Source organism: Typha latifolia, chromosome 2 (assembly GCF_019914945.1).
Source record: "Typha latifolia isolate L0001 chromosome 2, TyphaL0001v2, whole genome shotgun sequence".
Taxonomy (NCBI): domain Eukaryota; kingdom Viridiplantae; phylum Streptophyta; class Magnoliopsida; order Poales; family Typhaceae; genus Typha; species Typha latifolia.
In genome coordinates, this window is record NC_133087.1 from 6,743,864 (window position 1) to 6,765,472 (window position 21,609).

At 34.8% G+C, this 21,609-nt stretch overlaps 1 protein-coding gene across 3 annotated transcripts; it reads right to left on the reverse strand.

Moving 5' to 3' along the window:
• Positions 1–1,377: 1,377 nt before the first annotated feature.
• LOC140782710 (uncharacterized) lies at positions 1,378–20,687 on the reverse strand. 3 transcript variants are annotated; one of them, XM_073129433.1, is made up of 14 exons: positions 20,360–20,687; positions 19,794–19,910; positions 10,883–10,947; positions 9,698–9,803; positions 9,536–9,607; positions 8,542–8,601; positions 8,253–8,382; positions 7,966–8,159; positions 7,631–7,815; positions 7,150–7,277; positions 4,345–4,619; positions 3,311–3,551; positions 1,678–2,366; positions 1,378–1,525 (listed from the first exon to the last, which is right to left on the reverse strand). In XM_073129433.1, exons 1-14 carry the CDS (start codon positions 20,630–20,632, stop codon positions 1,514–1,516), a joined length of 2,547 nt encoding a protein of 848 aa, XP_072985534.1. In that variant the 5' UTR covers positions 20,633–20,687; the 3' UTR covers positions 1,378–1,513. The 3 variants fall into 3 exon arrangements, with proteins under 3 accessions (XP_072985534.1, XP_072985533.1, XP_072985535.1); XM_073129432.1 differs by having other exon boundaries at positions 1,378–2,366; XM_073129434.1 differs by having other exon boundaries at positions 1,378–2,366; positions 19,794–19,906; positions 20,360–20,683.
• Positions 20,688–21,609: the final 922 nt, after the last annotated feature.

The window sequence follows — 21,609 nt, forward strand, 5'->3', positions numbered from 1 at the left end:
AGTTATTATTAAATTATTTTTTAAAAGTTGTATGGAATAAGATGAGAGAAAATAATGAATTAATATTCCAAAATAAGGTAAGTTGTTATTTAGTTACTATAGCAAAATAAGAAGACTTATTCTAAAATAAAGCTATTCTTATTCTAAAAATAAACGGGCCAAGAGAATTAGTAGCACATACAACTAAACATACAAAATTTCTCAAATGGAAAAGGACGAGATTTGGAGTTTCAATATTTGTGGTAGAAAATCAACATTTATGCGGATAAGCAGTTTTGGCTTTTTTTTTTTTTTTTCTTTTTTGTTGGGGCCTTGTGGATAAACCAAAATTCAAAATGGCTATCTAAATCTTTATTTGTGTCACTTAACTTAACCCTCATGATTCCAACTTATAGTGACTAGTTAACAAATGTTAATTTTAATATGAATAGATTAAAATACCCTTTTTATCCCCTTGTACTAATTTACTCAATCTTTCTCACTTTTATATTTTAGGTATTACAAATATTCTAAAATAAGATAATATAAAGGATAAAATGATCAAATAATTAGCAGTTTTAATAGAAAAATATCTTTACCATTAGTTTTAATGGGAAAAGTGATGATGGTTTTGTATAGACTAGAATTACAATAATTACTATGAGAATAAAATATATTTTTTTAGAGATATATCATCGTTTTTTAAATACTCTCTAAACTTTTTTTACCACTCATACCCTTGAGCTAATTTTTTTTAATTTAAAGGTTCATATAGTTACTTTTTTAGTCTATCAATGAGATATATGTAAATATATTTCTTAGTTCAAAAGTGTACGTGAATAACAAAATAGTAAAGTTCAGAGAGTGTACCTAAAAAATAATCAGTTGAAACGGTCTAAGTGACATTATTCTTTTTTGGTTAATTTAAGTTCGCCCTCTTTTCAAACATTTCAAAAATCAAAAGCAATCTATGAAAATCTAAAAATTGTAACTATGAGAATTTCTACTCATTTACTACCCCTTCGTTTGTTTCTATTTTTTAATGGATTGGATCAAGAATGATCGAAAACTATCCAAAGCTAGTGAAGTACTGAAGTTACCAGTTTTAGATGGCTGTCAGACAGATCATGGCTAAAATCTATAATCTAACCTAGATTCGAAACGGATCGCTTTTGACCAAAATGATCCATTTCAGCCAAAACTTAAAACCATCAGGAAAAGAGCCTACTAACTTGCTCAAGATTAAGCTTGTAGGCGTTCTTTTGCCATAAATTCATCATAATATCTATCATATCTCTTGATTATTTACAAGCCAAAAGCCAACACCCTCCAAGGAGGAGCTCTTTTCCTTTTGAGACAGCCAGCGTTCAAGTACCCCAAGTAAATATTTCTATCCTGTTGTAGGGTGATGAAATTTCTGACTCTGAATGCCCAGGTTGTAGAAGTGTAGATTTAATCACTAATAAAATAATTTACATCTCCAAAAAAGAAGGCTCAACTCAGATGTAGGTTTAATTCGCCAAAACAAACAGAATTAATACCAGGCCTGCAAAATTAATGATACAAAATGTCAGGTTTAATTACCTACATCGCTACTAGCAGAAAATTTTGATAAAATATCTAATCTGAATCTGAATCTGGTTCACCGACAACGATATCTGGTAATGAATCCAGTGACTCAGAGTCAGAATCATGCACCTTTGCCTGGCTGAAGGCAGTAGAGCTTTTTGAAGCATATCCTGAACCGTCTTTGAAGTCAGACGTATTCAGTGATGGAATTGCATCTTCAGCTGAAGTTACCGACTTCGAAGGAAAATCACCATCATCTAGGCCTTTGGATGTATCAATGTTATTGCTGAGAATGCTCGGATTGTTGGTGACCAAGTTATGCACCATCTCATCCTCACAAACTGCTGCAGCAGCAGCTGAATTGGTGTTCTCCATCTTATTCAACTTGACCATATTTTCTTTTCCCTTGATGCTTGGAGATGGCATTTCCACATCATCATTGTCCAAAGGCTGCTCAGTGCCTCGTACTTCCTCATGATCCTTGAGCATGTCAGCTCCTGCATGCCTTCCTGCCATGAAATTCTTTGTTAAGCTACCAACAGTTTGATCCTCTTCACCAGGGTCCAAAAGGTACGTAAAAGCATCCTCGGCATCATCTGTGGCTCCCAGGTCAGCACTTAAAGTCGGGATCAAGTAAGGTTTCTGACTACCAAAGAATGTACCCTCAGGGACTTTATTAATGAATCCTTCATCAGATGTATGGCTCTTGGCATTGGGGAAGTCCATTAATGAGAGGGTCCGAGGATGGATAAGAACATCCAAAGCCAATAATGCATGCGCAGAAAATGCTGCAAGCTGTGTTCCAGTTTCTAATTTACCTGTGTAAGAAAAAGTAGCAAACAATTTACAATAGAAACTAGAAACTGGTCTAGCAAAAGTAGTTTATTTAAGAAGCAATCTGCAGAAGATTGAATTCTAGACTATAAGAAAATATCAGAATCTATTAATCATGAGCAGGACTTCCCATCTCATAAAAGGTGATGGAATTGCAACAGTGCTGCCATATCCGAGCTCAAGAAATTATGTGCATGCATTCCTACTTGAAATAGGAAAATTCATATTTTTGATTGTCTAAATGTTAAAGAAGCAATTAGTACTTCCTCCAAGACAATAATATGTTCCAGTATATCACCAATAATTTTCTGAAAACAAGAAGACAAATATATAACTCCATCCCATGATTTTTAAGACAAACATCCAAAAGTGAGGTTTTAAGATGCTCCATTTCTTGGGGACCTTAGGAATGCAACAGAGGTGGAAATAGATGTTTTGTGCTTATACAATTGTATAGTTTAAAAGATAGACAGAGGTTTCAAGGTTCTGGAGTAAGAGCTAACTGAAATGTAGTGCACAGCAAGAATAGGTGGCCCTAGACAGTTGAACACTTATGCAATACTATACACCTCTTACCCTCAGCAATCTAAGCACAACTGAAGCTAGTTCCCATAGCAAAAAAGCAAGAATTACTGCACAAAATATAATACCTGAAAAGAAAATTAGGTAACAAGAATGTGATCCCTTCATTCCGAAAAACTAAGCAACCAACTACACCTATTCCAAGTTCAAAGGGCAACACTGTAAAAATGGATATACTTTACTATTTATCTGTGCATGTTGGTTTCAGAAATGCAAATCTATTTAATAAAAGAGGAAAACATGCTTTAAGCATATCTTGGACTGTTGCAATTAATCTATTGGCTTTTCATTCATCCTTTATCCAGTGAAAAGCTAAAAACTTATAGATATGTGCTACCAGTGTTACCTCGACGAAAAAGTTCGAGGCCTTGTGATAAATAAGGGCCACAATGATCAGAGGATGAGAGCAGAGATGCTAGTAGTGCCTGTAATGCTGCAAGCTGAAAATCTGCTCGAGAGACAGCTGATTCCTCTGAAATGGCAGATTGTCTTTCATAGCTCCAACCCGCATCAAAGGCATTAGTTGCAACATTTATCAAAAGTAGGTCCACATCTGACCTCCCTCTTTCCAACTTTAAGGACCCACCCTGAGCAATAAGGAATGACATCAATTGTTTCCACTGCCTCAAAAGAAACTAAAATCATGCAACAAAGTGCAGAAGGAAGCATAAAGTCCAATGTAACAATGAATAACTCAAAATTTCTGGCTGTGCAGGATTCTACCAATGTTGCATCTAAATAATGTTAGGGCATCAGGAGAAATTAAAACAAACTAGTGACTTCACAAACATATCCTACGAAGAACCATCAAGAATTACATAAGTATTCAGGAGTCAACACTGTAAACTAACAAAAATAAGTAAAACATCTAAACTAAGGATTTTAGTGTAGCAAATTAGCACTACATACCAGCTCCTTTTCCAAATAGTATACAATCCATTGACAGGTTACAAATACATCATCCCCAGATCCACTACTTAGTAGCATTTAGCATATAAGTATCACAATTCTTATGTCATCATTTAGTGCTCTTCTTGTAGAGCTCCAGTATTAAATATTATCAAGCCTACTTTCTTCATTTTGCCATTTGATCATAGGCCTGTGGCCTATTGTGCAACTCCAACATTTGACTGCAGTTTCAACTTAAAGTGCTCCAATGTTATAGATACTTTAGAAGATTGACAAAAGAATTATTAGAATCGGATAATCTTTCCTGAACCAAGAAATTACCTCACCTGCTTCCTAAGAAAGTAAGTTAGCTCAAGGTTACAGATGTAATTCTTTCTGGCAAGTTGCATTATTAATATTTAAAGCTAACATAAAGCATGTCGCTAGCTACAATGATGTAAAGGATGAAAAATATTTGAATCTTAACCATACCACAGTTAAAAGGGTTTCCAATGCATTCAGTGCAGCTATCTTGACAGTTAGTGGAGTAGTTGGTTTTCTGCTAACAGCCATGGTTTCAAGATTAACACCATTTTGTATCTGTGATGAGGAAACATGTTTCCTCTTCCTAGAGAACCTCTGAAGTGATGCCTCATTTACTACTTTTAGTGAGTATGTACTCAGAGACTTTGAACCGCTTCCAAAACCATCATCCAGATCAGCAGAGACATTGATCATTATTTCTTGAGCTACATATAAAGCCATCCCTGGTCAAGAGCCCAACCTTGTGAATTAGTAACAAAACAATTTCAGTGCAAAGAGAGATACATGCAGAGAGAGATACGAGGAAAATAAAAATATCCAAGATACATAGCACGATGGAATATCCATAAAGGCAAGGATTGTTGTGCTAGAGGCATGGGGCATGTCGATCTTGGCTCAGCACATTACGCATTGTTGGCACGTGCCACGCCAAACCGGTGTGCGCAAACTAGATAACTTTGGCATGCCCAAAAGAAAAATCTATAAACCTTTATAGGCCTTAAAATAGGTTTTAGGGGCTAATTTAATGTCCTTAAGCACTAGAACACATAAAATTAGATTCTAGTCTCATAAATTTTCCTATTTTAGAGCAAATAACTTTGTGAAAACTAAAAGTTCCCTTTGATTTCTCAATTTGAAGTGTAATTTGTATTGGTCAAGAACTAAAAATCAATCAAAAGATATGGAAAAGACTCCAAATTGGGTTTGTTTGAAGAATATGTTTTATTTTAGTGGCATGAGTAGACATGGGTGAACAGCCATAATAGAGTATCAATGTTGCTAATTTGCATGATACATATCGATTCATACTAATTGGCACGACAACATAATAGAGGATAAAGGAAATTGCCATATTCATATACAAGAATGTGAATTGAAGGACAATTATACAAAATTACAGACTGAAGCACCATAAGAATAGTCCTGAACAACGATTTAGAATGAAATGACAATTTCTTCTAAATTTGGCAAAATAAGAGGCATAGGCTATAATTGGAAAACATAACTATGGTGACCAGAGGTTCAGGTTGTTGACAAGAATAATAGAATCTGTTTTTAATGCAGGAAGTCCATTAGAGCTTTCTAAGATTTCATTCAAAAAAGTGTGCAATGCTTAGCTACAGTTCATATCATCCCATATCTGGCTTGAGAAAGCACGGTACCAAGGATGCATTTCAAGCATGAAGTCAGCTGTCACACCAACATTTTAAGCAAACTGTGATAGCATCTGATGCCAACAAATGGCACAGAATATTGTCTTGTTATTCTTTATTTCCTCATTTCTTCTCTTTTTTCTTTCCTTTTCCTTTTTCTTTTTGGTGTAATCGATAGCATCCTTGAATTACACTTTTCCATGCCACTAATGACAACAAGACTTTAACAATCTACATGATTAGGTGAGTAATAATTTTCTTTAGGGTGTGTTTGGTTGATAAAAAATGGCGAAAAAAGTGGTAAAAATTTCTAGTGAAGTCACTTCTAGTAAATCACCATGACTTACAGTGTTTGATAAAAATTGAAAGATTTTGATGAAAGTGAATAATTGTAATAATTAATGATGACATACAAACAAAAACATGGAAAGTGTCACTCTCTCTGTTTAGAAGATGAAGTGAAATGAGCCAACATTGGACATGTTTGGTTGCAAAGAAGGGAAGTGAAGTAGATAGTTTCAAAAATTACCTCACTTTCTATTGTTTAACTGCAAGAAGTGGGTAAGGAAGTGATTTTTCTAACTTCCCCTAAATTAACAGACTTCTATAATTTTAGCCAAATCCAGTTTTTCTCTTGAGGAGGGGAGAGTCACACTTCCTAACTCTATTTCCCTGACTATTAAGTTCCCCATCTTAAGCCACCACTTTCCTAATTTATGATCTCTTCATCTTCCTCTTCCAAGAATAACATCCATCAAAAAAGATAGGAAAGAATCATACTACTGTTAATTGTAAGTAATATTTGACTAAAATTTTATTTTAATTAGCTATCATCATTAAAAAAAATATAAATAGAATCACAGTACTTCTGACATTTTTTAAAGTACTTTTTTTGTTTTATTACTTGACATGTATTACTCATCATTTTAGATGTATAAACACTTTTTCTAAAGTATTTCAGATCCACAAAGGTGCACCCTAATTGTCCTTTTTCTTTCTACAAATAATGATGATTCTAATGTCAGATCTACATTTTTCTAAAGAACTTTTTATTTCTAAAGTACATTTATTACTTGTCATTTTCTCTCAAGTACTTCATATTTACATTTAGCCCAAAATCATTGTCCTTTTTCTTTTTCTTTTTATTCGAATCATCATTTTAGTTTTAAGATATTATCTCACTAATATCTAAATCCTTACTTTCAATTTTCTTGTTTTCAAACTAAACACCGAAACATGAGAAAGTCTACTTTCAGTTTTTTACTGCCCTCAACCAAACAATAAAAAATAAGAAACTCTTTAGTTTCAATCTTACACTTTTTGGTCTCACCAAACAATAGAAAGTGGTAAATTTTTGTTGGGAAGTAAGTTCCCTAAGAACTACTTCTCGAGACCACTTTATTTCCCCCACTTCTCGACAACCAAACATGACCTTTAGGAAAGTGATGAAATTCAATTACCACTCCACTTTTTTCATCCAAACACTTAAAAGTAATAGATTACTAAAGAATTGTCACTTTCTTTTCCTACTTCCTAGCAACCAAACACATTTTAAAGATAAATAAGAAAAATAAGACAAATAGGAAAAAGAATGACCTACCAACACCCATTGAGATCAGCAATAACTGAACGACAGAATAGACTTTAACCCTCAGGGAGGGCAATTTAACTCTCTTAAAGTATTCTCTTAGGAGTTGCGCAACATTAGCAGCATGAGGTAAGAGTTGGCTGCAGGAAAATGAGAAACATAATGAGAATATGCTTAAGTATGTCAAACTATTCTACACACTACACAACTACAGAATCAAGTATAAACCAAAGTTGACAAGAAGATTAGGATTGATAGGTCAACATAAGCTGTTCAATGCAACATCAAAATATGAAGTCCCAAAATAATTTTGGAGAAAGAGTAGGTACAAAAAGACTATTCAATATGAATAACTCAAATAATCAATAACACCTTCACAAAAAGAGAATATGTAGGAGAGAAAACTAGTTCTACAGTATCATGGAAGGAACAAGATAAGTATGTCAACATAGAATCATAGTGTTCAGTCCCACTAGAAGATTAATCATCTCACCTCCTCAACCCTTTAATAATTGCAATCAAAAGATCCAAGCAGTCCATATGAAATGAAGGAAGTACTGAACAGAGAAGTTCTTGATGCATGGAGGTTGTGAAAGGCAATAGGGCTGTGTGCAAGGAACCATCTAACAAGAGGACCCTACCTACCAAAGCGAGCAAAGGGCGAACAGGAACAGTTACCTATTGACCAATAGACGTGTAAAAGTTAAATTAGTAGCATCCAGAAGACAAAAGACCAATAATGGGTATTCTGTAGGTAATCCACAATATTTCAATAAAGTATACGATTGGACAGTCTCTGACATAAAATAAAATAGATAAATGACCAACCTGAACAGGATAAGGATTTGTCAGCATATCACAACAGCAATAAATAAGAGTAGACACCATTGGGACAACAGACCCATGAAGGCTTCTGGTTGCATGGTCAGGTTCTTCTTCATACCTTAACTGACCTCCAAATAGTGGAGGGGGGTCTTTTCCTGGGGGAACTAATAACTTCATGACCTCAGAACGTTTATTTTCTGCAGTGCACAAGTGTTACTAACTGTTAAACCCCAAGAAGACTTGAAGAAGAGAGAACATTGAATACACCAAAATTTATCCAGTATGATTACCTTCCTCTAGTCCCTCAAAAGCATCATTAAGAAGCATAACTATAAATATCAGTATCTTTTGCATCATCAAGGACCAACTATCTTCATCACCTCTCACCTGCGGTAGTAGTGCCAAACTTCTGGCAAATTTCTGAAGCAATAACAGAATATACCATCATTCTCTTTAAAATATAATATGCTGACAAAGAAAGATGGAGATGAGCACATAGCCAAGAGCTTGCCTGCTTCATATTTCAATCAACAAATAAATAAGAGTGGTACTCAAGTTAAGGGAATCTCTGCACCTTACCTTTGATATATGCACATTGCATTTTGTGGATATAACTTTTGATGAAAGACCAAATTCAACCTGCCATGTATTTCTATTGAGTTAGCGTCTCATTTTAGTCCTAAATAAAGTCAAAAGGTTAACAAAAATTGTAATATTGAACATCCAGATCAAATTATTAAATACTATGAAAGGTCAGATAAATCACTAATTCTATTGCATGGCTATTGAAAGTATTGAAGAAGTATTAGCTGTTCCCATTTTTCTTTATTTTAAAACTCAAGTACTTCAAATAAGTATCTGATATGCTTCTTTCAAATACTTGACAACTATTTTATCTGCTACTAACACTGACACACATAGAACATGAAAATATCCATGCTTCCTGATTTGCAGGGTTATATTTGCCCCATTATCTTCATGAGAAGATATAGAAAGAAAATGCAAAGGCTGAATTAATAATCTGTGGCCATTATGATCTTAAACATCTTGAGGGCGATTGAATAGAGAACAAAGGCCAAAGAAGGTATTGAATCTTAAAGTTCTCGCCATTGGTATACTTCTACTTAAGTTTAATTAGCAAAGTAAAGCAAGAAAGACAGGACCTTACCTGACTATATGTTCCAGGTAATGTTAATACACATGCAGATATTATCTTAATTCTACTTAGTTTAAAATTTTATAACTTATACGTTGCTTCTAAGATGCATTTACACTTTTTAACATTTAATGACTCTTGCTCGTCTGAAGATTCCACCTCACAGACAACTCAATACCACGACATTTGCAGTCAACAAAGTTAAAATTGCATTAAGATTCTTGAGAAAAGTTCAATCAAAGCGGATAAAATAAAATATATTTTAACATCTGAGAGTCATAGTACTTTTCTTTTGTAAATGTCAATCACATAAAGGTGCACAAAATATTGCAACAGAATGCAAGAGGAAAAGACAGACAAATGAAATGGTAGAGTTCTTTCAGCAAGAACAAAATGAGGGCCAAGAAGCAATCTCACATTGTCATAGTACCGATTGATAGATGATGGATAAAATTTCATAAGCACACATAACAAATCAACTGCTCCTTCCTGGATGGATAAACAATAAGATTCTTAAAGTTGTAGTTAGTAACAACCAGGAAGCAATGTAAAGAAAGTTTCTTGAGAAACGAAACAAACCCATATAGCCACTTGACCATTCTCATTTAACAACTGGAGCACTGGTTGGACAAGTCTCCCAGCAAGAGATGTCGTATCTTTCTTCAAATACAAAAGACCAGCCAACCTGAACACAAGAAAGAATACCTGGGAATATAATATTTAAAAAAATAAGCATAAAAAGTAGTGCCATCAATTTATCATTCTCCATAAAGAAATATTGCATTAGAATATGGTACTGATATGTCAGCTAAAATTTGGCATAATACAGTGGTGTAATGTATGTACTGTGACTGATTTACATGACTGATATAACCTAAACGATGTAGCAAACAAGCCATTGCTGCCAGAATTTTCTTGTCTAGTGGAATTCCAATAGCATTAATTTCAGATAGATCTTCAAAAAATTTGGGTGACAAACACCAACATGGTCCATAATCTTGTCTAGAAATTGACATGTTAGTAGCAAACTGAAAGAAGAGGAAATAATAATTTAAGAAATAAGTCTAAGAACTGAAAAGATATCAATTTTTTGTCTTTGAGGAAGACAGAAATATTCTGAAAGTGACAAAAACTGAAAATTCATGCTGAAAAGGAGTGGCTCATTAACAAGGAGCCAATATCATACAACTATAAGAGTATGTTTCGATATCTGCAAATTCTTGGCTGTACATGCAAAATATAGAATATGTTCAATCATGAAATACGCCAAAGGATTGACTGAAAAATAGTCGAACAAAACGTACATAAGGTTAAACAATTATGAATACCAAGAACCATCAGACTGATGCATTAGTTTACCAATTTATACAGTTCATATATATCTAAATTATTTTCCGAATTAAAAGCATGAGTTTACTTAATATAGACAAATCACTCTAATCATCTCATCATCAATAGTATCTTGTCTCACAATATTAGAGAAAGTTATGCTCTGTTGCCACCTAAGGTGGAAATCCCCTGCATACTGTATGTTAAGTTAGTTCAACCCAAAAATCAGGAAAAGGATTGGTATAAGGTGCAGGATTGAATCAGCACTTTCATAAGTTAAATAAATCTGTCAATTAGCACATATTATAAAAGAATATCAGAAGAGGGTTCTGCAGATGGCTCAACCACACAACTATTATTGTGAGCATTAACTTAATATTGAGAAAATATAATTTCTAGTACAGAAGAATCTTTCATGTACCATATTCAACAAACCTTGTGAAAAGATCAGCAAAGGAAGCACAAGAAGCCACTTTTACATAATAGGTACTGGATGGCAGCTGCTAATAGAAAACAAATTATCGTCAATACGAGGCACCTCAAATATTGTACAACACTATTTGCAATATAATTAAAAGATTTCAGCAAGAATATTGCATCATGGTATACTGATATATAGATGTCAAAACATGTCAAATTTTCTAGATAAGATGGACAGTATGGTGGCATCTATCTGTTAATCTTCTAAATCTTTTATCAAAGTTAATGTTGAAGCATGAAGTAGCACAGCTCATCCAAGGTGCTATTCTATTGATAATCCAGTACCATTCATGATGGCTGCCAGCCCACACTGCATATGGTATATGCAAACCAAGAATGTGGTTGGGCCACATATGGACCATATTGTCAGTCCTCCGTGAGAATGGTGCCTCTTTTAGCCGTGAGGCAGATGCAAATGGCAGTAGGAGGATATGTAGATGGAAAAGCATGTCAACAGACTTGAATGCAGATTTATGTGATGTATCAAAGGCCCACTAAAAGAGAAGAAAAACCCAATCTCTACTGTTCACCACTATATGGTGTGCTCCTAAGTCCTGGCTCTTGATCTCTCACATAACGCCTCATCTCACTCTCTTGCTGTCAATTGATGGTGGATAGTGGTTCACCTAGAAAGCACAGATCTTCCATTTTCTTGTCAATTGATGGTGGATAGTGGTTCACCTAGAAAGCACAGATCTTCCATATTCTTGTGCATCTGTATTAGATATGATACTCATAGGATACTTCGATACATATTGGATACTATTGGAGTTCCGGATACATATCAGGAACTTCTTTTTAAGTATCCAAGAAAAAAGTTAATATTGTGAATACTTCATGGATACATCTGAGATTTCTATTAATACGAGTTAAATTGAAGGGGACTATTACCTTTCATTTCTTATCAAATCTAGAGGGTTCTCTTTGTGAAAAGAGTTAGTTTGCCTGCCCATGTAATGATCTATATCAGGATATCATATTGCATTGGTCAATTTCTTATGATTTATAGATTAAATGCATATTTATCTTACATCTTAGTAAAATATTAGACTGTTTGTTATGAATATTTACTTCCTCAATTAAGAAAATGCAAGTACATAAGTACACTGATATGTATGTGTAGACATAAATATTTACATATATACATAGTTATTAGAATCAGACCAAACTAGGTGATTGGACTAATAAACGAGTGGTTCAGAATTTATACAAAAGTACCTAACAGTCCTTAACATTCAATTATTACTTACTCTAAGGGTAATTTAGTCCTAAAATTAAAACAAAATAGTAAATATTCTATCTTAGATGATGATAGAGAATTGCAATCAACACAGTGAATTTGATTCTTTTCATAGAAATGAGCAAGATAATCAAAGTAGAATTAGAGTGGAGAATGCAAATGCATTAAAAGCTTTTGGGAATACATTTAACCATGGTCCCAAAATCAGCCAATCTCTAGTTGGATCGACCATGGCCAATCTCGATCCTGACTGGAAACCAATCTAGAGACTAGTTTTGATCTAGGATCGGCTAGTTTTGGCCGTATCAACTGATTTGTCTCGACGGTATGGGTCGATCTGTCTCAACCATATTGGCCAACCTGTCGCGACCTTATTGGCCAGTCTGTCAACCGTATTGGTCAATCTATCTCAACCATATTGGCCGATCTGTCTCGATCATATTAGCCGAAACTTTTTTTTCTAATTCAAGTTGAATCTAAAATATATCTAACCTAGGAGGCATAAGTAATCGATATCATCAGCTGCCTTCTTTTTAAGTTTTTAGTTTTTATCATATCTCTCATACACACTGTCCTACCTCTCATACTTTATCGAGTCATTCGGTGACCAATCTAGTGAGCTCTCTAGCTACTCTGCGCTCTAGTAAACTCGGGTGAGCATTTTTTTTCTTTTTTTTTTCCATTTCTCTTTTCTCTTTCTCACCCACTCTTTAACTCCTCTATTTTTACTATTGTAGACAAGGTTCCCAGTATCGGGATCGGGATCGGTATCGGCCGTCCAGAAAAACGATACGTATCGGCCGTACGTATCGGATCGGACTATTTTTTAATTATATAAAATTCTAAATATTATTTAAAAATGTAGAAAAATGCAGAAAAATTTAGAAAAAATGACAAAAAATAAGAAAACAAAAATTACTCACATATGAAGTCTAAAAACTTTAAAAAATGCATTAACTTACTCAAAATTTAAAACTTTGTAGAATACTAAGCTGGTTCTCGTAAATTTCTATAGTCTTCATTATCATAATCACCATAAGTTTGTAAATATTGATATCTGAGACCTGATGCTCCAAAAAGTGATTCCATCATACTAGTCATATTGTATAGATCTTATTGTATGACTTGCGTTTGAGAAGGATAATAACCAGCATTTGGATCTTGTGCCTAAGAATACTAAGGATACTGAGGATAATAACTAGCATATGGATCTTGTGATGGCTCCAAACAATAAATACTTGATGTACCATAATTATAGGAACCAAAATGCATCTCATAACGATGTCGCTGATATGTATATATATCCTCAATTTTTCTATCTTCACTCCTTATGCCTCCTTAACTTTCTTTAACAAATGTAGATGGAATGATCTCACCACCATATGTATCATTAGGACTATGACTAATACTAGTAGGTATACTATCTCTCGCTGCTGAATGACTCGTACCAGCCTCTGCCCTCGTCGTGGTCTCTCCCAATATTTCATCTAACTATGGGTTATCTCTGTCATCTAATAACCTGTCCTCTATTTTTCTGATCCATGGAGTCAATGGGTCTTCTTCATCAAAAACATGATTTAAATCAATCAGTTGTTCATTTTCTGCCTTTCTTCTTAAATTTCTTTCCCTCAATCTCATATTATAATGACAAAAAACTAACTTCTCTAATCTTTCCATTGTCAATCGGTTGCGTGTTTTTGTGTGGATTAAGGAGAAAGTAGTCCAATTTCTTTTACACTGTGATGAAGACACAGTTTGACTTAAAATCTTCTTTGCTATTGGCGTCAAATTTGGTGCCTCCTCCCATCCATAAATAGACCACCATTCAGCTGGAGTGTTATGAGATATAGCTGCAGCAACTTTAGCAGTACTGAATTGCCCATCTCTCAATCTATATCTCTCCATCTGAAATCAGAAATATATTATTAGCTTATTGATTATATTGATTATTGAAAGTTAAAACTTGAAACAAATAATAATAAAATTATTTAATTGAATCATAACTCATTTCTTTATCGTACAGGATTTGTTTATGAATATCAGACTCAAGCTTGCTGATTACCTTTCTAACCCCCAACAAGACTTCACTATCATTATTGACATTTTTAGATAATTGAAATCTTGGATTAAAAAATAACCCTGTAGAAATTTAAAATTTGTAAGCATTCAAATTTTTAAATATTCATAAATAAAAGTAAATTAAAACTTAAAACTTAAAAGCATGCTTACCAGCAGCGTGTATATCTCTATGTAGTTGTTTGTTCTATCTAGAATCAATCATCTTCTACCACTTCCTATAATTTTGGCCCACATTTTTTTTATTGATTCTTTAGCTATGTCAATTGCCTCATATAAGAAACCCATCTTAGATTTGTCATCACTGTCTACAAGTCTTAATATTTTGACAAGAGGCTCAAATACTGCGGTGGCAATTGTAATATTATCCCAAAATGTATTTCCAAGAGCCATATTTTTCAAAGTTTCACCTAAAAATTTATATTTAGGTCTCATATTCTTAATTTTCATAGACCACTCCTGTGATGTAAACATCCGCATAATATCATCCTTATAGCGCATAATGCTCTCCAAGGCTAAAAAGTGAGTGGCAAATCTAGTGACGCCAGGTCTGATAATCTCCCTACCACCAGTCATCTGCCTGAGTAAATTAAGAACTCAACCATGGTTATATATAAAATTTGTTAACCTCTGACCTTCACATATGACCATGTCAATTTCAGGCTCTTTTGCAATATCCTCTAACATCAGATTAATACAATGTGCAGCACATGGCGTCCAATATAAATGAGGTCTTTTAATCATCAGTAAATTTCCAACAACTTTATAATTTGCCCCATTATCAATAACTACTTTGACTACTCTTTTTTCACTGATTTCTTGTACCACCTCATCCATCAACTGACAAATATAATCTGCATTTTTGAAATGAGCAGTAGCATTCACAGACTTCAAAAATATTGTCCCCATGCTAGAGTACACTAAGAAATTAATTATATTTCTTCTGTTTTGTGTACTCCACCCATCACATATCAGTGTACAACCAAATTCATCCCAATACCGTTTAAATGTCTCAATATAAGTATGAAGTTTATCTACTTCTGTGTCAAGATATTTAATAGCAATATCATTTGAACTATGAGGGGGAATACCAGGCCCTACTGATTGTATAGCATCCACCATAGTGTGATAGTAAGGGCTATCAGCTACATTGAAAGAAATATAATTGTAGAAGAAAAATTTAGAGATAGCTCTACCAGTGTGTTTCTTTGCATTTTTAATTCCTTTGAGAGCTGTCTTGATTGAAGTCTATGTACGACCCCTTTTTTCTGAAGATATGTATCCATTGGTCCAATATTTTCAGACTCTGCTATAACACCAGGAGTCCTATGGGTAGAACTACTGCCCCCATATTCTCTCTCCTCGTATATTAACTGATCTAGATCTCTGAAAGTTACCACCAGTGCTTCTTCTCATCTCTTCCTCTTCTCCATGCATATTTCTGCTCTCTTTTATTGCCCTCCTCATCTGTCTCTCCTCATCCTCCTCATTTTGCTCACTACTATCATCATCAGTGTGTACAAGATTATGCATCAATTGTTTATCCTACTTTTTGCCAATTAAATAAGCTAACATCTGTTTTCTAACTTCCAAAGACACATGAGTGCAAACTGCTACATTTCCTTGTCTTCCAGCTAAATGTTCTTTCGAACGGCTGACACCACCACTCATTTTCTTTCCACACCAGTTGCATTTAACGCGCCTTTTATCTTGCCTAATAGTGCTGCAATGTTGCCACCCAATGTCGGTATCATATGACTTCTCTTTTGGAGCCATTGATATTTTAGCTCTGCAACTAAAAAACATAAACAAAAATCAAAATAAAATATAAAATAATTTAAAATTTATGAGGCATAACTGCATAAGCAGCACCAAGTGTTGTTGCTGCTCTGCTGGCAAAGAAGTCTCTGCTGCAGCAGCAACAGAGCAACAGTGCTGCTCTTCTACTGCAGCAGCAGCTGCTACACAATGGAAAAAAAAAAACACTGAAAAAAAACTTACCCAAGGTCGCTAGAGATTGAGGTCGTCGGAGAACGTCGCCGAAGGTTAAGGTCACCGGAGAGACGGAGATCTACTCACTACTCAGTCACCGGTGAGAAAGAGAGTAAGAGATCCGTGAGAAAGAGAGAAAGAAAGAAAAGAGAGAAAGAGAGGAAAAGAGAAAAGGGAGAGAGGCAGGTGGGGGGGTGGGGGGTGGGGGGTGGGGACATCAATTATTGATGTCCCCCGGGGGTCGGATCCGACCCGTTCCCACCCGTTTCGGTTTCGGCCGATCTCGACCGAAACGGATCGGGTTTCAGCTGGGATCGGGATCGGCCGAAACTGAGAACCTTGATTGTAGAACAACAATGAGAAAGAGATCTCCCCCTTCACTGTTGTTCTGCAATAATAATTTCAAAGTTCTAAGTATCAGAATCAGGATCGGGATAGACCGTCTGAAAAAATGATATATATCGGCCGTATCGGCAGTATCGACCGTCCGTATCGACCTGTATTTTAATATAATTTTCTAAATACAAAAAATTCTTAATTTTTTAGAAAAATAATAATAAAATATAAATATAAATTATTCATATATAAAGTCTAAAAACTAAAAAATAAATACTATTTTCTCAATTTCTATTTCTCCCATTTTCTACCACTCACACTCTCTCTCTCCCACACAAATAAAAAAAATTCTTACCTTTTCTCCACTAATTCTCTTTTTTTATCAAACTCTCTCTCTCACTATCTCTCTTATCAAACTCTCTCCCACTAACTCTCTCTTATCAAACTCTCTCCCTAATTTAACTCTCTTCTACTAACTCTCTCCCTTAAAAACTCTCATTCTATTTTCTCAATTTCTATTTCTCCCTTTTTCTACCACTCACACTCTCTCTCTCCCACACAAATAAAAAAAATTCTTACCTTTTCTCTACTAATTCTCTTTTTTATCAAACTCTCTCTCTCACTAACTCTCTCTTATCAAACTCTCTCACACTAACTCTCTCTTATCAAACTCTCTCCCACTAACTCTCTCTTATCAAACTCTCTCACACTAACTCTCTCTTATCAAACTCTCTCCCACTAACTCTCTCTTATCAAACTCTCTCCCTAATTAACTCTCTTCTACTAACTCTCTCCCTTAAAAACTCTCCTTCTATTTTCTCAATTTCTATTTCTCCCTTTTTCTACCACTCACACTCTCTCTCTCCCACACAAATAAAAAAAATTCTTACCTTTTCTCTACTAATTCTCTTTTTTATCAAACTCTCTCTCTCACTAACTCTCTCTTATCAAACTCTCTCACACTAACTCTCTCTTATCAAACTCTCTCCCACTAACTCTCTCTTATCAAACTCTCTCACACTAACTCTCTCTTATCAAACTCTCTCCCACTAACTCTCTCTTATCAAACTCTCTCCCACTAACTCTCTCTTATCAAACTCTCTCCCTAATTAACTCTCTTCTACTAACTCTCTCCCTTAAAAACTCTCCTTCTCCCTCACCGACTACCACCTCTTTCCCTCTTTAACATAGTTTTTTAATTTTTGGTTTCTCTCCATGTCTCTCTCCTCTTCTCATCTCTCTCTTTTTCCCTCTCCCTCTTACTGCTGCAACCCACAAACTCTATCTCTTTCTCCCTCTCACTCTTTCCCTCTCTTTTTTTCCCTCTCTTTCCCTCTCTCTTGCTCCATCTCTCTTTCTCTCTTTCTCTCTCTTTCCCTCTCTTTCTTCCTCCCTCTCTTTCCCTCTCTCTTCCTCCCTCTCTTTCCCTCTCTTGATCCCTCCCTTTCTCTCTCTCTTTCCCCTTTCTTTCTCTCTTACCCATGCTCGTCTTGGGCGAGATCGACCGATACGGCCTATCCCGACCTGAAATGAATCGGGTATCAGCCGATCGCACTCGGGATCGACCGAAACTAGAAATCATGAATAATTTATAAATATACAAATTTGTCAAATTTAAATCGAAGTTCATTATGGTTTTGAGTGGGTTTTTTTCTTTAATTTTTAGGCTTCATATGTGATAAAAAAAATTTATATGTTTTTAATATTTTTCTAAATTTAAAAAGATGTGTTTTTTTAAATATTATTTAGAATTTTACGTAATTAAAAATAGTTCAATCCAATACGATGGCTAATACGGCCGATACGTATCCAATCTCAATTCTGATATCGAGTTTTTGAACCTTACATTTAACGATGAGATAGATAATAACAACCAAATTACCTGTTTAGAGATTTGCACGGATTGAATTGAATGGAATAGGAGCACTCAATAAGTTAACAGAATGATAGTTGATAAGTCTAATATGATATAGTTCTATTATAAGTCATAGTCTTTGAGACAGCTAAACTCTACTGTGTTTTGAAATTTTGTGAACATCAATTTTATCAAATGGAGTAGCCTTTTATCTCATTTCTTGTTAATGACTGCATTTATGTGTGGAATATGTTTAGTTAGTAACTTACTATTGTTTTAATATTCAGAAATTGATTGATATGTGGCTGGCTTTTGATGTATTTATACATGTAAGGATTAGTAAAAAAAAAGTTAAACAATAGAAGACCTACGATTATATTACTTTTATAAATAATTTTTGGGTTTTTAGAATTAGTTAGAACTATGTATAAATTTTTTAAATATTAAAATTATTTTAGATAAATTGATAGTCCAACTGGGTAACCCATGGGTTGAAGCTATAACCAATGACACAACCTCTTACCAAGTCAAATGTCCAATTTGATTATGATAAATATACATGTATGAGCTATGTATCCTAAGCATATTCCATCCTTATTTTTCAAGATCGTATGGTGTTCTATCTTGTGTTGCAACCATTATCCCTTATCTGAATCTTTATCCATACTTCGTAACAGTTGACGTACCAAGAAAGAATATTAGTGATGTTTAGTCTCCAGCTCCTAAATAAGAATCCCCTAATCTTTCCTCCCATTGGAGAAGTGTATGAAGTATAGCCCCTTGGAACTACATTTATAGTCATGATCATAGAAGAAAGTTAAGAAGAAAACACATGCCCCTAAATCTCCCTTTCTAAAGACAACTTAAAATCCTGAAGCTTAATACTTTTGATGTAGTGGAGTCAAGGGAGTGCCCTAAAAAAAATAAGTTGACCTTTTAGCTTATAGGACTACATATAAAAAAAAACACCGATTCTCTAGTGTTTATAAAAGGGAGATTATAAAAAGTAACAGATGATATGCACCTTAAAGAACTTAAAGGCTAAAGAACTTAAACCTCCATCAGGCAGTAAGAAATCAAATATTCAACATCATATAATTCATACAAACATTCTTCTTCTGGTTTTGGAGAAAAAAAAAATTACGACAGAAGCCAATGGGAGATGCCTCTAAGAAGCATTTCATTCTTCCCAGAACAGGGAGATAACTATATAGCATAGAACTATATAGCATAGATAGGCACAGGACCCCGGAAATTGATATAACCTATACATTTGATTTGAGACTCCAAGGAAACATGATTAACAATCTAGCAAGAAGATTCCACTGAAAGAGAGCATCTAAAGCACAACAATCAATATAAATAACCTGAATAATTGGCAGAAGTCTCTCAAACCAAAGAGAATATGATGCTGCCAGACGATCAGTGCTGCACTCTGCAATGGTCACGCCTAGTAAACAAGTGCCCGCCCAACATTTGTCTGGCTAGATCATTTAAAATGACAAAAGATCACAAAAGATGGCATAAATCTTTTACTCTAAAGAAGTTGAACAAAACATAACAAAGAGCATACAAGTGAATATTCGCAATAAAATCTCCTTGCTCAGGTGTTAGAACAGCATATACATGGCATAATTTCCACAGGAAACTCTAGAAAGCAATTCACCTGTCCTTTTTCCAACAAATATCAATTGTCAAACATATAAAATTTTCCGAGTCATCTTAAAACTCCTTTTTTTTTCTTCGCACATGAACATATGAGAATAGAAAGGTCAAAACCCAGCTGAGCGATCGAGTCTTGCATTTATCAAGGGATGCAAAATAAGAGAAGAAAAAACTCAAGAAAGGATATATTTTTCTACCTATTTCAAATTTTCCCCGGTCATACTCAGCAAACTAAAAGACAATATATGATTAAAAAAATATCAACTACCATTGCACTGGAGACAAGCGAGAGGACGCGATCGACCCAGGCGTCGAAGGCAGACCGCCATGCCTCGGCCAACTTCTCATTGGGCGGGTCAGGAATATCCTCCGAGAGAAAGCCGTGGGTTTTGATTGAGGCGAGAATAGAGGAGAGCTCCGATGGGTTCGGAAAAGGGTGCTTCTCGTCGGCGCCGGGGAGGCGATCTCTCACAAGAGAACGAAGAAGGCGAGGCTTGAGACGTATGTCGTTTATCCCGCCGAGGAAGTCAGAGGCCGCCATTGGAGGAGGAGGACGAGGAGGACGAGGAGCCGATTTTGAGAGGGGAGAGACAGGGTTTAGACTCACGGGTCGGATTTATATCCGACCAGATTCGGCTACAAAATTTCAATCCTATTCATATAGAATTCAACTGATAGAATTAAAAAAAAAAAAATTCGGATATCGGATATCCATTCACTCACATATTTTTCTAAATAATTTACAGTTTTTAGTTTGCTTATTTTAAATAGTAAATATTAATATTATCACTAATAATACATTATATATTATTTATAGAGATTAATTTGTCTAATTTTACATATTTGACGTACAAAAAATTTATTAGTTGTAAAACTCTTAATATTTTTATATTAATTATATCTAAATAAAATATTATAATTTTTTTAAATTCAATCAATATCCGTTTAAGATCCGATTCTCTATCCAAAAATTATCTGTATCAGTTATGGTTTTAAATTTTGATATCCGTTCAATATCCATATGGATTTGGATATGATTGAGCAATCCGTTTTCACTCCTACTCCAAACCCACAAAAATATATAAATAAAGATGATGACATTCAAAACCAACAAGTAATTAATTATTACTGTATATCTCCACCGTCTAATGAGCGAACGACATAGCACATAGCAAAATCTGGTGGGTCAAATTGATGGGTTTAGACCATGTCTCATTGATGGTCTCTATTTCTTCCTTAATGTCCCCATAGAGGAGCCTGTAAGGGTTGCCTTTGATGCCTTGCTGCCTTAGTTGCTTCTCCAGTGATTTGGGCTTCCACCAGATAAGGCTGTCAAGCTCGATGAGCGGCTCGGACTCGGCTCAGCTAGGGCAGAGCTAAGCCGAGCACAAGCCACTAAAATTGGCTTGAAATTAATATCGAGCCGAGCCTGAGTAGGAGCCGGCTTGCTTAGGCTCTATACAAAAAATTTATTTGTTGTAAAACTCTTAATATTTTTGTGTTAATTATATATAAATA

Coding starts and splice junctions, on each gene's coding strand:
- LOC140782710 (XM_073129432.1), bottom strand. CDS start 20,632: ATGGCGGCCTCTGACTTCCTCGGCGGGATAAACGACATACGTCTCAAG. Junction 8,383..8,541: donor GCAATGTGCATATATCAAAG/GTAAGGTGCAGA, acceptor TTATTGCTTCAG/AAATTTGCCAGAAGTTTGGC. Junction 4,620..7,149: donor GCTGATCTCAATGGGTGTTG/GTAGGTCATTCT, acceptor GCTCTTGACCAG/GGATGGCTTTATATGTAGCT.